Genomic DNA, 20,168 nt, shown 5'->3' with positions numbered 1-20,168 from the left:
TGAAAGATAACTTTTCAGTTATGTGATTATGTGTTATCGAAATTAATTTTTTGGTTATCTGTGCCCACCACTGCTGGGTGCACATGAACCTTGACACATTCCATATTGGACAGGTTTCTGGTTCACACCCCAGTGCTGTTTAAAACTGACTGTAAATAACCAAAATAGCACACGAGTTACTTTTCTGAAGCAGATGAATCTCAGCACGCAATAAAAATGTTTGGCACCAGTGTATCAGTGACTGGATTTATACAACTGAAATAAATAATGATTTAAGGGATCCACAGCAGAAAGTGCTCATGATGTCCAGAACTTTCAGCTTGCCTCAGGCCCAGAAATGTTTTAATCGGTCATATCTGTCAGCAGAGTGTCGTGCTCTCCGCCTGTCCCGTCCTAATAAAGAATCCTGTTCAGTGTCACACATTTTACAGCTGTACTTTCTATTTTAACACCAGTGGCAATGAGGATTGTCTCCCATAATAACACAAAACAGCCAACGTGTTTACCGTGAACAGAAATCAATCAAATCTGCATAGCAATGCGCTGCACACTTTCCGGAAGCCAATCAGAAAAGATAGTTTAAACACAGTGCAGCATTAATTTCCATCTGACTCATAGTTGATATGTTGAGTGTTAATGGGACCTTTTGTTGCAATAAGTGGAGAGAAGGCACAGACACAGAATTGATAGCCAGCAGCCATTTGTCTTGATGGGGTTACCATTTACAGGCGCCGTACAGTGTGTGGCTATTTGAATAAGAACCATCTGTCATTGTCATTGCCGGTGTGGATATGAAAATGAAAAATTCCTGTCCGGACGAGTGCCCACAACAGCTGAGATCTGGTGGTGATATCAAATCAAATCAAATCAATTTTATTTATATAGCACCAAATCACAACAAACAGTTGCCCCAAGGCGCCTTATATTGTAAGGCAAGGCCATACAATAATTACAGAAAAACCCCAACGGTCAAAACGACCCCCTGTGAGCAAGCACTTGGCAACAGAGGGAAGGAAAAACTCCCTTTTAACAGGAAGAAACCTCCAGCAGAACCAGGCTCAGGGAGGGGCAGTCTTCTGCTGGGACTGGTTGGGGCTGAGGGAGAGAATCAGGAAAAAGACATGCTGTGGAGGGGAGCAGAGGTCGATCACTAATGATTAAATGCAGAGTGGTGCATACAGAGCAAAAAGAGAAAGAAACAGTGCATCATGGGAACCTCCCAGCAGTCTACGTCTATAGCAGCATAACTAAGGGATGGTTCAGGGTCACCTGATCCAGCCCTAACTATAAGCTTTAGCAAAAAGGAAAGTTTTAAGCCTAATCTTAAAAGTAGAGAGGGTGTCTGTCTCCCTGATCTGAATTGGGAGCTGGTTCCACAGGAGAGGAGCCTGAAAGCTGAAGGCTCTGCCTCCCATTCTACTCTTACAAACCCTAGGAACTACAAGTAAGCCTGCAGTCTGAGAGCGAAGCGCTCTATTGGGGTGATATGGTACTATGAGGTCCCTAAGATAAGATGGGACCTGATTATTCAAAACCTTATAAGTAAGAAGAAGAATTTTAAATTCTATTCTACAATTAACAGGAAGCCAGTGAAGAGAGGCCAATATGGGTGAGATATGCTCTCTCCTTCTAGTCCCCGTCAGTACTCTAGCTGCAGCATTTTGAATTAACTGAAGGCTTTTTAGGGAACTTTTAGGACAACCTGATAATAATGAATTACAATAGTCCAGCCTAGAGGAAATAAATGCATGAATTAGTTTTTCAGCATCACTCTGAGACAAGACTTTTCTAATTTAGAGATATTGCGCAAATGCAAAAAAGCAGTCCTACATGTTTGTTTAATATGCGCATTGAATGACATATCCTGATCAAAAATGACTCCAAGATTTCTCACAGTATTACTAGAGGTCAGGGTAATGCCATCCAGAGTAAGGATCTGGTTAGACACCATGTTTCTAAGATTTGTGGGGCCAACTTCAGTTTTATCTGAGTTTAAAACCAAGAAATTAGAGGTCATCCATGTCTTTATGTCTGTAAGACAATCCTGCAGTTTAGCTAATTGGTGTTTGTCCTCTGGCTTCATGGACAGATAAAGCTGGGTATCATCTGCGTAACAATGAAAATTTAAGCAATGCCGTATAATAATACTGCCTAAGGGAAACATGTATAAAGTGAATAAAATTGGTCCTAGCACAGAACCTTGTGGAACTCCATAATTAACCTTAGTCTGTGAAGAAGATTCCCCATTTACATGAACAAATTGTAATCTATTAGATAAATATGATTCAAACCACCGCAGCACAGTGCCTTTAATACCTATGGCATGCTCTAATCTCTGTAATAAAATTTTATGGTCAACAGTATCAAAAGCAGCACTGAAGTCTAACAGAACAAGCACAGAGATGAGTCCACTGTCTGAGGCTATAAGATCATTTGTAACCTTCACTAATGCTGTTTCTGTACTATGATGAATTCTAAAACCTGACTGAAACTCTTCAAATAGACCATTCCTCTGCAGATGATCAGTTAGCTGTTTTACAACTACCCTTTCAAGAATTTTTGAGAGAAAAGGAAGGTCGTGGAAGTGAAGATCTTCTAAATTAGTGAGACGCCATTTCCTCTCCAACGTACGGGTTATCTGCTTTAAGCTGCGAGTTTGTGAGTTATACCACGGAGTCAGGCACTTCTGATTTAAAGCTCTCTTTTCAGAGGAGCTACAGCATCCAAAGTTGTCTTCAATGGGGATGTAAAACTATTGACGAGATACTCTATCTCACTTACAGAGTTTAGGTAGCTACGCTGCACTGTGTTGGTATATGGCATTAGAGAACATAAAGAAGGAATTATATCCTTAAACCTAGTTACAGCACTTTCTGAAAGACTTCTAGTGTAATGAAACTTATTCCCCACTGCTGTGTAGTCCATCAGAGTAAATGTAAATGTTATTAAGAAATGATCAGACAGAAGGGAGTTTTCAGGGAATACTGTTAAGTCTTCAATTTCCATACCATAAGTCAGAACAAGATCTAAAATATGATTAAAGTGGTGGGTGGACTCATTTACATTTTGAGCAAAGCCAATTGAGTCTAATAATAGATTAAATGCAGTGTTGAGGCTGTCATTCTCAGCATCTGTGTGGATGTTAAAATCGCCCACTATAATTATCTTATCTGAGCTAAGCACTAAGTCAGACAAAAGGTCTGAAAATTCACAGAGAAACTCATAGTAACGACCAGGTGGACGATAGATAATAACAAATAAAACTGGTTTTTGGGACTTCCAATTTGGATGGACAAGACTGAATTAAAGCTCTGTCTGGGTTTTTGATTAATTAATAAGCTGGAATGGAAGATTGCTGCTAATCCTCTGCCTCGGCCCATGCTACGAGCATTCTGACAATTAGTGTGACTCGGGGGTGTTGACTCATTTAAACTAACATATTCATCCTGCTGTAACCAGGTTTCTGTAAGGCAGAATAAATCAATATGTTGATCAATTATTATATCATTTACTAACAGGGACTTAGAAGAGAGAGACCTAATGTTTAATAGACCACATTTAACTGTTTTAGTCTGTGGTGCAGTTGAAGGTGCTATATTATTTTTTCTTTTTGAATTTTTATGCTTAAATAGATTTTTACTGGTTATTGGTGGTCTGGGAGCAGGCACCGTCTCTACGGGGATGGGGTAATGTGTGGATGGCAGGGGGAGAGAAGCTGCAGAGAGGTGTGTAAGACTACAACTGTGCTTCCTGGTCCCAACCCTGGATAGTCACGGTTTGGAGGATTTAAGAAAATCGGCCAGATTTCTAGAAATGAGAGCTGCTCCATCCAAAGTGGGACGGATGCCGTCTCTCCTAACAAGACCAGGTTTTCCCCAGAAGCTTTTATCTATTAAGCCCACCTGATTTTTTGGACACCACTGAGACAGCCAGCAATTCAAGGAGAACATGCGGCTAAACATGTCACTCCCGGTCCGATTGGGGAGGGGCCCAGAGAAAACTACAGAGTCCGACATTGTTTTTGCAAAGTTACACACCGATTCAATGTTAATTTTAGTGACCTCCGATTGGCGTAACTGGGTGTCATTACTGCCGACGTGAATTACAATCTTACCAAATTTACGCTTAGCCTTAGCCAGCAGTTTCAAATTTCCTTCAATGTCGCCTGCTCTGGCCCCCGGAAGACAATTGACTATGGTTGCTGGTGTCGCTAACTTCACATTTCTCAAAACAGAGTCGCCAATAACCAGAGTTTGATCCTTGGCGGGTGTGTCGCCTAGTTTAGAAAAACGGTTAGAAATGTGAACGGGTTGGCGGTGTACACGGGGCTTCTGTTTAGGGCTACGCTTCCTCCTCACAGTCACCCAGTCGGCCTGCTTTCCCGGCTGCTCGGGATCTGCTGGAAGGGAACTAACAGCGGCTAAGCTACCTTGGTCCGCACCGACTACAGGGGCCTGGCTAGCTGTAGAATTTTCCAAGGTGCGGAGCCGAGTCTCCAATTCGCCCAGCCTGGCCTCCAAAGCTACGAATAAGCTACACTTATTACAAGTACCATTACTGCTAAAGGAGGCCGAGGAATAACTAAACATTTCACACCCAGAGCAGAAAAGTGCGGGAGAGACAGGAGAAGCCGCCATGCTAAATCGGCTAAGAGCTAGTGGCTGCGCTAAGCTAGCAGATTCCTAAAAACACACAAAGTGAATAATGTGTAAATAATTTAGAGGTGATTCAGCAGAGGGAGTGCTTTAGTTAAAGCACGTGAAGATTACACTGGGAAACAAATCGTTATCTAGTTAACTAGATCAATATAACTGCGCAGATTAAACAGCTAACAGATACAGAAAAACACAGCTGTGCTCCGGAACAGGAAGTGATACAATACCGCAGTGAGAGCCAACCACCAGAAAGGTGCCAGGATTTATCTCCACCTCAGCAAATCGGGTAACACAGCCTGGTGAGACGCTGAAACGCTGAGGCATCTGCGAGTCGACGGCTTTCAACACAAGCCATTCGCTGTGTACTTTTCATTCAAACTTGTTTTGAGTACCACAGCTAAGTTGTTTAATTACTTACTTTTAAGAAATTACTTGCAAAATGAAGCATAATTTCAGCTGTTTCAGTAATGTGACATTTAGGACCTGGCACCTGGGGCAAAGTAATGCAAAGCCCAGCGTAAAAAGCATATGAATTGCTTCAGAGAGCTTGTCCTCTGCACCCTGGGACATATTCATGTCCAATACCTCATGTTTCCACTCAATCAGCAATATTTGAGGTCATCTATGTGGTCTTTTTGTTTGCGGAGATATAGCAGAAAATATGTTTTTCACACCGTTTTTGCTGACCTTTGCCCCATCCTCTTCAAAAGTTAAGCAACTCGAGATGTCTGTCCAAGTACTATTCCGACCAAATTTGGTGAAAGTTCTTCCAGATGTTTTTCAGTTGTCTCATTCAAGGACACACACACACACACACACACAGGACCAATTATAATACTCTGCTTTGCCGCTTTGCCAGTGCACAGGGTAAAAGTGGAGCACTAGGAGGGAGAAAAGACCTTATATTTTATGAGTGATGCCTCTCCTCCTTGCTCTCAGAGACAGTCATTAAAATATATAACAAAACAATTGAAAACAACCATTAAAGTAAAGAATTGAAAAACTCTTAAAAAAAAAACAAAAGAAAGAAACAAAAAAAAAACTCCCTGCTGCACTGGTTCACCTCAGGGAGCCTTGGTGGCTGCTGTCTGCTGTGTGCTTTGACAGTTTGGCACCAATCGCTGAATGGTCATCTTGTAGTTTGCACGACCTGACCTGAACTGGATTTGATAACTATATAATGAACTTTTTGTGTAAAATGCTCCATTTTTATATAGCAGACTTTTATTTTGAAAACCAGAAATGAACACTTCCAGCAATCTGGTTTATTCTGGGAGTACTATTTTATTCCCCAGTGATTAGTCGGGCAAGCTTTGGATTAATGGAGTTGGACAGTGAATTGAATTTGTTCACAAATGTAAGGCCAATCACAACCCAGCCCAAACATGAACAGGCCAATCATAGGGGTTGTGGGCATTGCTTCAACAATGGGTCATTTGCACATTTTTTTTTCTTTTTCAGTGAGATGATTTAGGCCTTTTTCAGCACTTTAGTGAAGAAATTTTATGGAATAGCTTGTGCATTGTGTAAAAGTATTGGGCAGTAAAAATAAAAGCTGCTAATATTTCTGAATACATAAAACAATTTTACACAATTTTACATTACAAAACTAAATTGCTTTTGGTAGTGTTGTTTAATTGTTTTTTTTTGTTTGTTTGTTTTTTTTAGAGATATCAGTTTGCAGTTAGGTTTGTATATGTTTTCATATTATAATGTACACAAAGAAATCAAATGATAAAAAAAAAAGTTTTTATAATGAAGTTTGTAACAGATTCTTTCATAAAATAAAAAAAAAAAAACTTTTCTTAAAGTAGACCTGCACTGAAATAAATGCAGTCAGATCTTTGGACCAAAAAATGACATATTTACACATAAGATCCTTCTGAATGTAGTAAATCTGCAAGCCCAGATCTGTCATTCAACGGAGAAATCTTCATTTAAAAATGAGAAATTTACAGCTAAAATTTAGCCCTCCGCAAAACTGTCATCACATCCGGGACGCTGCCGAGACATCAGGGAAAAGACCCTATCCCAGCATGCATTGCCTGCGGCAACTGTAATTTGTGGATTTACGTCAGTTTGCATCTGCACCTTTTTATTGTCTTATACGGAAGGATCTACTTTTTAAAACTTCATATTGTCTTGCGGTATGCTTGGTGAGTACACATTTCTTTTATTTGTGCTTGAAAATTATTTTTGGGGACTTTTTCATACGCCCGTTTGATTAAGTGGTGTCGCATTGAAAATCTACTGTCTTTAGCCTCCGGTGTTACTGTCACGGGGTACGAAGGCGGGACCTGCAAAGAATTCAAGTCATTAAAAAGATATAAACCTCTCTCAGCGGCCACGGAGCTCTGCGGCTCCGATTACCAAGATGTGCGGCGCTGCGGATTTTGCCGCAAGAAGTCTGTCCTTGCGAGCAACAGGTGTTACCAGCCGCTCCACATCAAAACGCCGAGCGTAGTCTCTGGACTTGTGCCAAGTTGGCTGCACCTCCATTCAGTAGACAGAGATGTGTCTGCGGCTGCACAGCAGACACGGGGGTGTGAGTGGCCCGCGGCGGAATTTAACGAGCGCATGCACTCGGTAAGCGCATCGGAGGCAGTGAGAGAGAGGCGTCGGGGAAGAACAGCGCCCGCTGTCGATGTCGCTGCTGATCTGAGCATGCAGAGCTGTATCTCGCATTCATTGCAGCTTATTTTTGGATGTTGAAACCAGGATGTGTATAACAGTAACATTACTAACAGATAAAATCAATTTCAATGCAGGATCGGACTGAAGGCGGGAGTGCGTCGTCTTGTCCCCGACATCATGGAAATGATCCGGATGTACAACCCCTAGCAAAATTTATGGAATCACCGGCCTTGGAGGATGTTCATTCTGTTGTTTAATTTTGTAGAAAAAAAAGCAGATCACAGACATGACACAAAACTAAAGTCATTTCAAATGGCAACTTTCTGGCTTTAAGAAACACTATAAGAAATCAAGAAAAAAAGATTGTCGCAGTCAGTAACGGTTACTTTTTAGACCAAGCAGAGGAAAAAATATGGACTCACTCAATTCTGAGGAATAAATTATGGAATCACCCTGTAAATTTCCATCCCCAAAACTAACACCTGCATCAAATCACATCTGCTCGTTGACATTGACCCTATGTCATGAAATTGACCCTATGTGTCTTTTTGCAAGGAATGTTTTCACAGTTTTTGCTCTATGGCAAGATGCATTATCTTCTTGAAAAATTATTTCATCATCCTTAAACATCAGAAAAGTGTCCAAAATATAAACGTAAACTTGTGCATTTATTGATGATGTAATGACAGCCATCTCCCCAGTGCCTTTACCTGACATGCAGCCCCATATCATCAATGACTGTGGAAATTTACATGTTCTCTTCAGGCAGTCATCTTTATAAATCTCATTGGAACGGCACCAAACAAAAGTTCCAGCATCATCACCTTGCCCAATGCAGATTCGAGATTCATCACTGAATATGACTTTCATCCAGTCATCCACAGTCCACGATTGCTTTTCTTTAGCCCATTGTAACCTTGTTTATTTTTTCTGTTTAGGTGTTAATGATGGCTTTCGTTTAGCTTTTCTGTATGTAAATCCCATTTCCTTTAGGCGGTTTCTTACAGTTCGGTCACAGACGTTGACTCCAGTTTCCTCCCATTCGTTCCTCATTTGTTTTGTTGTGCATTTTCGATTTTTGAGACATATTGCTTTAAGTTTTCTGTCTTGACGCTTTGATGTCTTCCTTGGTCTACCAGTATGTTTGCCTTTAACAACCTTCCCATGTTGTTTGTATTTGGTCCAGAGTTTAGACACAGCTGACTGTGAACAACCAACATCTTTTGCAACATTGCGTGATGATTTACCCTCTTTTAAGAGTTTGATAATCCTCTCCTTTGTTTCAATTGACATCTCTCGTGTTAGAGCCATGATTCATGTCAGTCCACTTGGTGCAACAGCTCTCCAAGGTGTGATCACTCCTTTTTAGATGCAGACTAACAAGCAGATGTGATTTGATGCAGGTGTTAGTTTTGGGGATGAAAATTTTCAGGGTGATTCCATAATTTATTCCTCAGAATTGAGTGAGTCCATATTTTTTTCCTCTGCTTGGTCTAAAAAAGTAACCGTTACTGACTGCCACAATCTTTTTTTTGATTTCTTATAGTGTTTCTTAAAGCCAGAAAGTTGCCATTTGAAATGACTTTAGTTTTGTGTCTTGTCTGTGATCTGCTTTTTTTCTACAAAATTAAACAACTGAATGAACATCCTCCGAGGCCGGTGATTCCATAATTTTTGCCAGGGGTTGTACAAACTGTTTTTGCGGAGGGCTAAATTTTAGCTGCAAATTTGTCATTTTTAAACGAAGATTTCTCCGCTGAATTACAAATTTGGGCTTACAGATTTACTTTACTGCATTCACAAGGGTCTTATAAATACATATCAGCTATTTCTTTCTGAAATCTGACCACATTTATTTCAGTGCAGGTCTACTTTAAAATGCAATTGGTTGGACATTTCAAAACTGATTTTTTGTTAACACACTGATGAACAAAAAATAAATATATCAATAAACATTACATTTTTATGCAAAACTGTATTGCCCCTTTCATTTTGCAGACTGCTGTATGTAAAGTATTATTTTGCATATGCCTTCAAATAGACTATTTATTTTGAAATATCTCCTCTGATTCTTCTCTTACAGCTTTTCCAACAAAGCAGACATATATTAGCTACAGCAATCATGCCATCTAAGGAGCAAGGGTTGTTTTCATAATTCAAGATTTCCACTCGACGGAGAAAACATGCAGTGGAATTCACGGCTGGAATAATGGATGTGTGGTTGTATGGGTGGAGATCGCAGAAGCATTGCCCAAAGAAATGACAAAACCTGGTCAAAAAGAGTTGCAGTAATGGACAAACAGGGCACCAGAACACACATCACTACACTAAGGTTCCATTTTTCTGCCTCACATGAATTTATAAAAAGAAAGAAAAAAAGAAAAAAAAATCATATTTGCATGTGAGAGGTTTGGGAACTAATGGATGGAGCTTTTCATTTGAGTTTTTACATTCCAGCTTTGTTCTCGTTCAAAGACTGTGTTTTCGAGCAGCACTGACTGAAACGACTAAACTAACATCAACAAATCATGAATATGTTCAGGTGTTCTTAATGTTGTCTGCCAGTATTGTTTTTTTTTTTGTTTGTTTTTTTCATTTTAAAACTGAAAATACATCTAATCTTAAAACCCTCATGGTATCACACGGGATGAACCAACACCAAAAAGGCATCCCCTGGCTTATTTTATGTTTTATTTCAAAATATGTTCCAGTTCAATGAATCAAATGACTGAAAATCATTTCAGCTGCACCTGACAGTTTTATTTTCCACTGAGTTAATAAGAGTAATGATTACATGTATAAGATGGTATCTGCTGACTTTGAGCATGCCTGTTTCAACATCCTGTGTTGTGTTGTTTAAACCAAAAAAGAAAAAAAAATATCTGGAATGCGTTTAAACTCTGTTGCAGCGTTGTTTCAATTGTTTGGGCCCTATTGTATGTTTCAAAACTGTTCTCAAATGGTGAAGGTCCAGTGAGTGATTGTTTCTGTGCTTAAGTGAGGCAATGATTTGTATTACCAGCTAGCCCAAGGCTGTCACTGCCCTCTGCATTCCTCTTTGTGCTTTCAAATGGCGGCTCGTGGTTAAAATAAAGCTGGTTTTAGCCAAAGACTCCTTACCGTAAGCCATCGTCCAGGATGACCCTCCCATCACTGCCACCAGCTCTTCTCTTGGTCACGCATATCGTAAGGGTAAAGCTCAGCTGTACAGATCCGTTAGGCTGGGGATTAGGATGAATTATGTCCTTGAGGGGATTGTGCAAAATGCCCCAAATGGCGATATCCATAACGAACCTGCTTCGGGAAATATGCGGCCCTCTTGCACACTAGTGGCAGTGGGGGGGGTGGGGGCGGTTTGAAGGCTTTCACCAATGAAAACCTAAATGCAAAAGTATACAACATCTTTATCAGTCACCCTGAGCTTACTGAACAGATTAATAGTTGGTTTAGTGCAGTATGAAAGCCCTCTAATGTCTTGGAGGAAAACATCGAGGGGTCATTTGTGTTGTGGATTCAAAACTGCTTTTCATGCCTCTGTATTACTTTCAACACCATTTGTGTTGCAGAATAAAATGTGAGTGCTGACCAAAATAAGTGGCAAGTTAATGTACGTTATTAAATAGATTGATGATGTCTGCTTTATGTCCTGACATACTCTAAAACTAGGGAAAATGTACAACCCCCAAATCAGAAAAAGATGGGACAAAATGGAAAATAAAAAGGAAAAAAAGGAAAAAAAAAACAACAAAAAAAAAAACGTTGTGTTCTACAGTGCAGACAGTATGAAGCCAAGATATTTCATCTTTTGTGTGGTCAGTTTCATTTCAGTTTTTTTTAAAGAAACATTCGTTCCTGCATTTCAGGCACATTCTGTAAATGAATGAATAAATAAATAAAAGCTGGAATGGAGTAACAATAAATTCATTTCAAACAAGTGACATCAACAAAAGCAATAACCACATAAGTCTTTGAGGAGCAAAGATGGACATGAGATCTTCAGTTTGTCAATAAATGCATGAGAAAACTATTGAAATGTTTAAAAACAATGTTCTTCAAAGAAAAGTGGGATAGATTTGCATATTTTCCCTCCACTGTCAAACGATGGAGGAATTTCATTGCATAAAGGGCAAGAGCACAAACTAAGCTGAACACCCATGATCTTTGATCCCATATTCAGCACTGCATCAAGAACAGTCTTTCATCAATAGCTGATATAACCACATAGGCTTGGAATTACTGTGGGAAACTTTTAAGCACTGCAGTATGGAGTTACATTCACAAAGGCCACTTAAAACTTTATTGTGCAATAAAAAAGGTTGATGTTAAGTTGTCCAGGGCTCAGGTCAACTGCTCTGGGCTCAGAGGCATCTTGGTTGGACCATCTCACAGTGGGGATGTGTATTGTGATCAGGCAAATCAGTACTCCAGATCTTTTTTGAAAGAAATGGACACTGTGTGCTCCAGACCAAAGATGAAAAAGTGCATCCAGAGGGTTATCAGCAACAAGTTCAAAAGTCAGGGTTTTCCATGGTATGGGGTTATGTCAGTGTCCTTGTCAGTGGCAATTTATACTTCTGTGATGGCAACATTAATGCAGAAAAAAAACATTGAGAGGTTAGAGCAACATATGCTGCCTTCCATAAACGTCCTTGCATTTTTTTTCTTCAAGACAATGCAAAACGAAGGTTACGTAACCATGGTTCTATGAATCCTGGATGACCGCCAGAGGGCGGTGCTGAAAGCACTGAATGATCCCTTCGCACATGCGCAGTTCGAGTAATAATGCCAAAATAGTCACACCTATGACAGCACGGATGACCAATCACAGTGTATAGAAGCATACATCATCCGAGGCTCTATTCCTACAGGATCTACTCGCGCAACGTGGAGATTCTGAGTGACAGAGAATCTCTGACGGTCATCTGGGATTCATAGAACCGTGATTACATACGTAATCTTCGTTCCATTTCATCCCTCCTGACCCCCAGAGAGCGGTGCTGAAAGCACTGAATGACTTATACCAACAATGTCACGAGGAATCCTGAGCACCTACCTCACAGAGGAGACCCAGAGGACCCCGACAGGAGCACACGACCCAAAGGATGAGTGTTGGCCACACTGACATTGTAGAAACGAGTGAACGTACTCGGGGAAGCCCATGATGCCGCAGCGCGGATGGCATCAGGCGGGACCCCTCTCATAGCTGCCCAGGAAGCAGAGACACTCCCGGTAGAGTGAGCCTTCACACCGGCCGGCCGGGAACAGCCCCCTGCATGATAGGCATGGCAGGTGACATCAACGATCCAATGAGAGAGACATTGTTTAGATAAAGGAAAGGCCAACTTAGGACCCCCATGACACAAAAACAGCTGGTCAGAGCATCTCAGACTCTCAGTAGCTGTAATATACACCTCCAGTGCTCTCACTGGACACAACAACTCAGACCCATCCCCAGCTACAGATGACTGGAGTCAAAACTGTGCCAATCCCAATGGCTGGTTACTATGACCACGGGACATCACCTTAGGCAAAAATGCTGTGTTCGGCCACAGGGTAACATCAGCCTGATCGGGACCCCATCTGAGACACGAGGGGCTGACCGATAGAGCATGTAACTCACCCACTCTTTTAGCGGAGACGATGGCCAACAAAAATGCAGTCTTACCTGAGAGCCACTTGAGGTCCGCCTCTGCCAAAGGCTCGAACGGAGGATGACAAAGTGCTTCGAGAACCAGGGTCAGATCCCAAGCTGGTTCACGTGGGGCAGCCAGTGGATGCAGCCTTCAGTGTCGAGGGAGAGCGGCCCTCATCAAGGACAGATTGGAGAAAATCCAGAATAGTAGAAATGGAATGGGTGACTGGATCCTCACTGCGGGCAGAACACCACTGACAAAATAGTCGCCACCTGTTGTCATATTGCTGCCGGGTAGAAGGTGCCCCAGCAGACAAAATGGTACACCTGACAGGATCAGCGAGCCCAGTCAGTCTTGACCCCTGGCATCCAGCGGCCACACCCACAGGTTCAGGCATTGAGGATCGGGGTGCCATATTCGTCCCCTCAACTGAGAGAGAAGATCCCTCCTGGGTGGAAGACACCATGGGTCGCCTCGACATAAACTCCATAGCAATGGGAACCATGGATGCACGGGCCAGGACAGAGCCAGCAGCAACAATCTGTGGCCCTCCCTGTGAATCCTCTGTAGAGTGGGTTAAATCAATGGAAGAGGAGGAAAAGCGTACAGGAGCGCCTTGGGCCATGGATGAGCAAACGTGTCCCGACCCAACGCGCCCACACCCCTGTAAGGGAAAACCACAGAGGGCAATGAATCAACACTTCCGTCAAGAACAGATCCACCTCTGCATGACCATAGAGGTCCCAGAGCATGCTCACCACATCGGTGTGAAGACACCGCTCACCCGGAGTAGGTGCCTGAGGAGAGAATGCGTCCACAGCTCGGTTCGGCACCCCCGGTAGATACTCTGCCTGCAGAGTGGACAGACAAGGAAAGGCCCATTCCAGCAGATCTCTGGAGACTTTCAGAAGACGAGCTGACCTGGTGCCCCCCTGATGGTTGATGTGGTAGACAACAGAGGTGTTGTCCGACCATACCAGAACGTGTCTCCCCTCCAGGTGGGGAAGAAAGTGCCTCAGAGCTAGATGTACTGCCCGTAGCTCCAGCACATTGATATGTCTCAAGCTTTCCCATCGGCTCCAGAGCTCTTGAACTTCTCTGTGCTGCCAGACTTCGCCCCATCCCGTGGAACTGGTATCTGTGGTGACCACCTCTCTGCAGTACACCACAAGCCCCATCGGGACGCCCCTGGACAAATAAGCCCTGTTCCTCCAGGGAGCCAGGGCCCGGAGGCACAACCACGTCACCGTGAGCTTGCGATGTCTGTGCAGTCGGGGGTCCAGACGAAAGCTGTTGAGCCACCTCTGCACAGGGCGTAACGAAAGCAAGCCCAACGGCACGATGCGAATGACTGACGTCAGTTTGCCGAGAAGTCGCAGGAAGGCAATGTATGGAAACCGCCTGCCTAGTGTGAACTGCCTGACCAACTGGAGGATATCGTCTATCCTGCGGATGGATGGACGAGCCTCCATGGAAGTTGAATCCAAGGCCACCCCGAGAAAAACAGTGGTCTGAGAAGGAGTAAGGCAACTCTTCTCCAGGTTGACCTTGAGACCCAACTGGGATGCGTGAGCAAGCAGCTGATGCGTATCCCGAGATGCACGTGCTTGTGATGGGGCGCACAGAAGCCAATCATCGAGATATGGCAGAATCTGCATTCCGCATGCTTGCAGCGGGGCGAGAGCTGCCTTTACACATCGAGCAAACACCCTTGGAGAAAGGGAAAGGCCAAACGGGAGCACCTGAAACTGCCAATGACGACCTTGATAGGTAAACCTCAGAAAGCGGCGGTGGTCTGCCGCAATAGGTACATGAAAATAGGCATCGGTCAGATCTATTGATGTAAACCACTCTTCCCTTGCCGCAGTTTGAAGGACCTCAGATGTGGTCAACATGCAAAATGGCAGCACCTTCAAACAACGATTGAAGGTGCGGGAAACCCACCAGTCTTTTTCAGTGTGAGGAAATATGTTGAATAGTAGCCTCTGGGTTGCTGTAGAGGATCCATCTCCTTGGTAGCACCCTTGGTTAAGAGGGCGGAGAGCTCTTGGTCTAGTGCTCGGGCTTTCACCGGGTTGGCAATCAAAGTCACCTTGACCCGGTCTGAGATGTGCGGCCGGTGTCGGAATTGCAACCTGTAGCCATGGGTCAAAGTAGCAACCACCCAGTAGTCGAGCTGCTGATGGGAAAACCATCAGACTGCCGGCCCGGTGGCCTCACCTCCTCTCCCCACGACCCCTGGGGGTTGGTGGCCACCATCCGAAGCTCGGGTCTGCCAGGTTGGGTGGTGGACTGGCTCACGAAAACCATCTCCCGGTCTCAGCTGAGAGCCCCACTGATAACCCTCAGATTGGTATCGAGGCGGGGGTGGCTGCACCTCATGGCCAACTGATGAACACCTCGAATGCTGTAGGGGCACAGTCCTGTTGAGGCCAGAGAGATGCTACCTAGTCTGCTGTGCCTGGATGGTCTGCTCCAGTGCCTCCAGGGCAGCCGGGCCAAACAGCTCACCTGGCACCACGGGAACACCACGGAGGGTCCTCCGACATGCCTCAGTCATGGTAGACTGCGCCAGCCAAACCTGCCAATGAGCCTGAACAAGGAAAGACATAACTCGGCTAAGCTTCCTTGACATTAGGGCAAAGGCCTGCAATGCAGTATCATGAAATCCTACCACACTTGCCGCAGCACCAGTATCCTGCAGCAATGCAGAAACTGCAAACCGGAGGTGTGCCAGGGAATTACACAACCGGCCAGCACACGCTCCTGCATTATAAGCCTTGCAAACGAGGTCGTCAGTCACACGGCACCGAGTCCGTGGGCATCGAGCCTCGCCACGTAGAGCCTCCTCAGGAGACACAATAAGCGAGGCTATCACTGGGTCATTTGCTGGTATGCGGTACAAACCAGCCCTGGCGGACTCATTCATAGAGGCCAACACTCGACCGTCCGCTGAGAGACGTGATAAGGCTCGAGAGTCCCACCAACACACGTGCAATTCCCTCAAATAGTTCACTGATGGGGGAACAGAAAAGGCAGTGGGCGCACGCCCACATCTGAAAAAAGCCCTCCGAGGGGCAGCCTCCTCTGCCACTGGAATATCCAACTGCAGGAGATTTAAGGCCCTGCGCATAACATCCTGCACAGCGGCATCACTCGACTCACTGACACTCTGAGATGAGCTGAACGAATGAGAGGCCGAGGCAGCGAGAGACAATACATCCTCCTCCACCGCCAACTCAGGCATAGGTGGAGAAGCCCCCATCTCAGGCAAGGGTGCTTCCAGCTGCTGGACTTTAAACAATGACTTCATCTCAGCCAATTCTGCAGACAGCTGCTCTACCCTTGTGGCAAGGCCTTGATCAGCTTTGATTCGCTTCTTCTTAGGAGGAGCCGCGGTAGCAGTGACCTCACCCTGATGCTTTGAATGCCTGGGCGCAGTCACCTGCACCAAAGGCAGGAGCTGGTCGGCCTCTTGTTGAGGGTGCACCTGTGCCAGCCAATCCTCTCTCACACCACGAGGTATGTAACTGCAGTTCATACGGGATGGGCTGACAGTGCCTGTATCAGGTGGTCAAGCCCAAGACAAGCTGGGCACAGGTCATGACCATCATCTGCTCGGAGTGCGAGCCCACAAGCAGCACAGCAGTGGGAGCCGCCCATAATCCAGACCACTCAACAGGCGAATCCACCCGGCTAGCAGTCTTCAGAATATATGCCAGCACTGGGAGAGGGGGCGCGAACGCTGCCATCACCAGTAATAGCAAAACAGGAGACCAACTCCGTTAGCTGTGACAAAATGCAGGCCAAAAAACTTGGAGAGGGGAGTGTGCACGCTGCCGTCACCAGAAGTAGCCAAAGACACAAACCAAAAAAAGGCTAATAAGCGTAGTAGTGTATAACACCAGGGCCCAAACCAGGACAGGGGGCGCTCACGCTGCGTCAGCAGTAATGGCAGAAACTAGCCAAACAAAAAAAGACTAACACAGTTAGCTTTCAATGTAACCATGCTCAAAACCGGGAGAGGGGGCGCTCACGCTGCCGTCACCGGTATTAGCAAAAACCAAACAACAAAAGGAGACCAACACCGTTAGCTTTAAACATAAATAGGCTCAAAACTGGAACAAGGGGTGCTTACGCTGCCGTCACCGGTAATAGCAAAACTAAACAACAAAAGGACCAAAGGCTAATATATATATGTCCGTATACACGCGCAATACTGGGAGAGGGGGCGAAAACGCTGCAGTCACCGGTAATGGCGAATAAAAGAGTCACCTACCGCAGTAACAAGAACCATCGCAGCCCCAGGACGGCGAAAACGCTGCTCCTGCCAAAAGGAAAGGTGAAAGGGCGTCCAACGACGGCAAAACAACAATAAATATCCAGCACAAAATGGCGGACACCAACAGTAGCGAACCGCGCGTGAGAAGAAAAAAGGAACAGAGCCTCGAATGACATATGCTTATATACACTGTGATTGGTCATCCGTGGTGTCACAGGTGTGACTACTTTGGTATTATTACTCGAATTGCGCATGCACAAAGGGATCATTCAGTGCTTTCAGCACCGCCCTCTGGCGGTCAGGAGGGATGAAATGGAACCACATTCTGCACACAATACAAAGGCATGGCTGTGGAAGGAAAGGGGTTGAATACTGGACTGGCCTGTCTGCAGTCCTGACCTATCCCCAATAGAGAATGTGTGGAGAATTTTGAAAAGAACAATGGCCAGTACCTCAAGAGATGCTTGCAGGAGGAATGGGACAATATAACACCTGAAACATCTGATCATGTGATGTCCTCAAGCCAAAACCTCATCTTTGTGTAGTGAGAAAGAAAAGCATCATTACAAACTGCTAAATGCTTTGGCATCCCAGCATCCCTGTGTTGCAGGCCTTAAATGCCGGAGCTGATGTATATCAACAAATAAAATGAAGTTGACCACACAATATATGAAATATCTTGGGTTTATACTGTGTGCAGTGAAATTACTCAGAAGTGCGTAAGTCAGTGTAAGAATCACTGCAGTATTTTTTTATTGTCCATGCTGTCCTTACTTATCCTGATTTGAGGTTGTACAAAAATATACAGTGCCTGGCTATCTGAATATGTATTTGTAAAACCTCATGAAAACTAAAGACGTGTGTGAAGCATGTTTAGGGGTTTTTTTTATATACAAATTTTATTTCTATTAAAAATGTTTCCAACTTCAGTGTCAGTTTGCAGACTATTTACGAAATGTAATTTGGTTTACGCTGGAAAATGAAACTGCTGTTATTTGTATAAAGACATGAACTGTGTGTTGCTTATCAGTGAAGAACACCAACAGTGATGACCTTCAGCTTTGGGAGAAATATTTATTTCAGGATTATCCACCAATCCGGATCCAGATCACCTCCAAAATTCAGTGGAGTCTTTGATGCCCTAATATCTATTGGCATTGTAAATTTGGTGAGAATCCGTGAAGTAGTTGTGACGTAATCCTTCAAAGCGTATATAAAATGAAATCTTGATGCAGAATCTGCATCCAGATCACCTCCCAAATTCAGTGGTGTCTTTAATGCCCTAATATCTATTTGTGTTGCAAATTTGGTGAGAATCCATTAAGTAGTTTTGACGTAATTCTTCAAAGCGTATATAAAACGAAATCTTGATCCAGAATCTGGATCCAGATCACCTCCAAAATTCAGTGGTCACTGATTAACTGAAATCACCTGGTGAAGTTGGTGGTTACAAAGAAAACCTGCATCCTCTTGGCCCTTTCTGGAATCATTCTGAGACCTCTGCTATATATAGTGAAATATTTATCCAGAATCCGGATCCAGATCACCTCCAAAATTCTTCCATGGCCTAATACGTATCTGTGGTGCAAATTTGGTGAGAAGTAGTTTTGACGTAAATCCTTCAAAGCCTTCACAAAGTGTAATCTTGTTCCAGAAATCTTGATCCAGAATCAGGATCCGGATCCAGATCACAAACAAAACTTAATGGAGTCTTCCATTGCCTAATATTTATCTGTGGTGAAACTTTTGGCAAAATCCGTCCAGTAGTTTTGATGTAATCCTTAAAAGCCAATAAAGTGAAATCCTGAGCCAGAATGCGAATCTGGATAACCTCCAAAATTTAGTGGAGTCTTCCATGCCCTAAAATCTATCTGTGGTGCAAATTTGGTGAGAATCCGTGAAATTGTTTTGACGTAATCCTTCAAAGCGTATACAAAACGAAATCTTGATCCAGAATCTGTATCCAGATCACCTCCAAAATTCAGTGTAGTCTTTGATGCCCTATCGGTTTGCAAATTTGGTGAGAATCCATGAAGTAGTTTTGACGTAATCCCTCAAAGCGTATATAAAACAAAATCTTGATCCAGAATCTGGATCCAGATCACCTCCAAAATTCAGTGGTCACTGATTAACTGAAATCCATCTGAAATCCATCAAAGCCTATAAAAAGGGGAAATCTTGATCCAGACTCCAGATTCGAATCCGGATACGGATCATCTCCAAAATGCAGTGGAGTCTTCCATGGCCTAATATCTATATGTGGTGCAAATTTGGTAAGAATCCGTGAAGTAGTTTTTAAGAAATCCGTCAAAGCCTATAAAAAAGAGGAAATCTTGATCCAGACTCCAGATTCAAATCCGGATACGGGTCATCTCCAAAATGCAGTGGAGTCTTCCATGGCCTAATATCTATATGTGGTGCAAATTTGGCGAGAATCAATGAAGTAGTTTTGAAGAAATCCTTCAAAGCCTATAAAAAGGGGAAATCTTGATCCAGACTCCAGATTCAAATCCGGATACAGATCATCTCCAAAATGCAGTGGCCTAATATCTATATGTGGTGCAAATTTGGTGAGAATCTGTGAAGTAGTTTTGAAGTAATCGTTCAGAGCCTATACAAAGTGAAATCATGATCCAGAATCCGGATTCAGATCCAGATCATCTCCAAAACTGAGTGGAGTCTTCCGTGGCCTAATATCTATCTGTGATGCAAATTTGGTGAGAAGTAGTTTTGATGTAATCCTTCACAGACAGACAGACAAACGCCAATGTTTGTTAAGTCATTGTTAAGTCTTCAATTTCCATGCCATATGTCAGAACAAGATCTAAAGTATGGTTAAAGTGGTGGGTGGGCTCATTTACATTTTGAGTGAAGCCAACTGAGTCTAATAATACACTCAACAAAAATATAAACGTAACACTTTTGGTTTTGCTCCCATTTTGTATGAGATGAACTCAAAGATCT

At 43.6% G+C, this 20,168-nt stretch overlaps 1 protein-coding gene across 2 annotated transcripts in view; it reads left to right on the top strand.

Annotated features, from left to right (window-relative positions):
- The window catches only part of LOC117506091 (metabotropic glutamate receptor 4-like), a 771,651-nt gene extending 761,095 nt beyond the window's left edge, over window positions 1–10,556 (top strand). For both annotated transcript variants that reach the window (XM_034165608.1, XM_034165614.1), the window contains one exon: window positions 9,373–10,556. In XM_034165608.1, coding sequence (XP_034021499.1) covers window positions 9,373–9,422 — 50 coding nt within the window. In that variant the 3' untranslated portion in view covers window positions 9,423–10,556. The remainder of the gene's footprint in view (window positions 1–9,372) is intronic.
- The last annotated feature ends 9,612 nt before the right edge of the window (window positions 10,557–20,168 follow it).

The sequence above is a fragment of the Thalassophryne amazonica genome, chromosome 3 (assembly GCF_902500255.1).
Source record: "Thalassophryne amazonica chromosome 3, fThaAma1.1, whole genome shotgun sequence".
Classification (NCBI taxonomy): domain Eukaryota; kingdom Metazoa; phylum Chordata; class Actinopteri; order Batrachoidiformes; family Batrachoididae; genus Thalassophryne; species Thalassophryne amazonica.
This window is presented reverse-complemented; position numbering and strand designations above follow the sequence as displayed.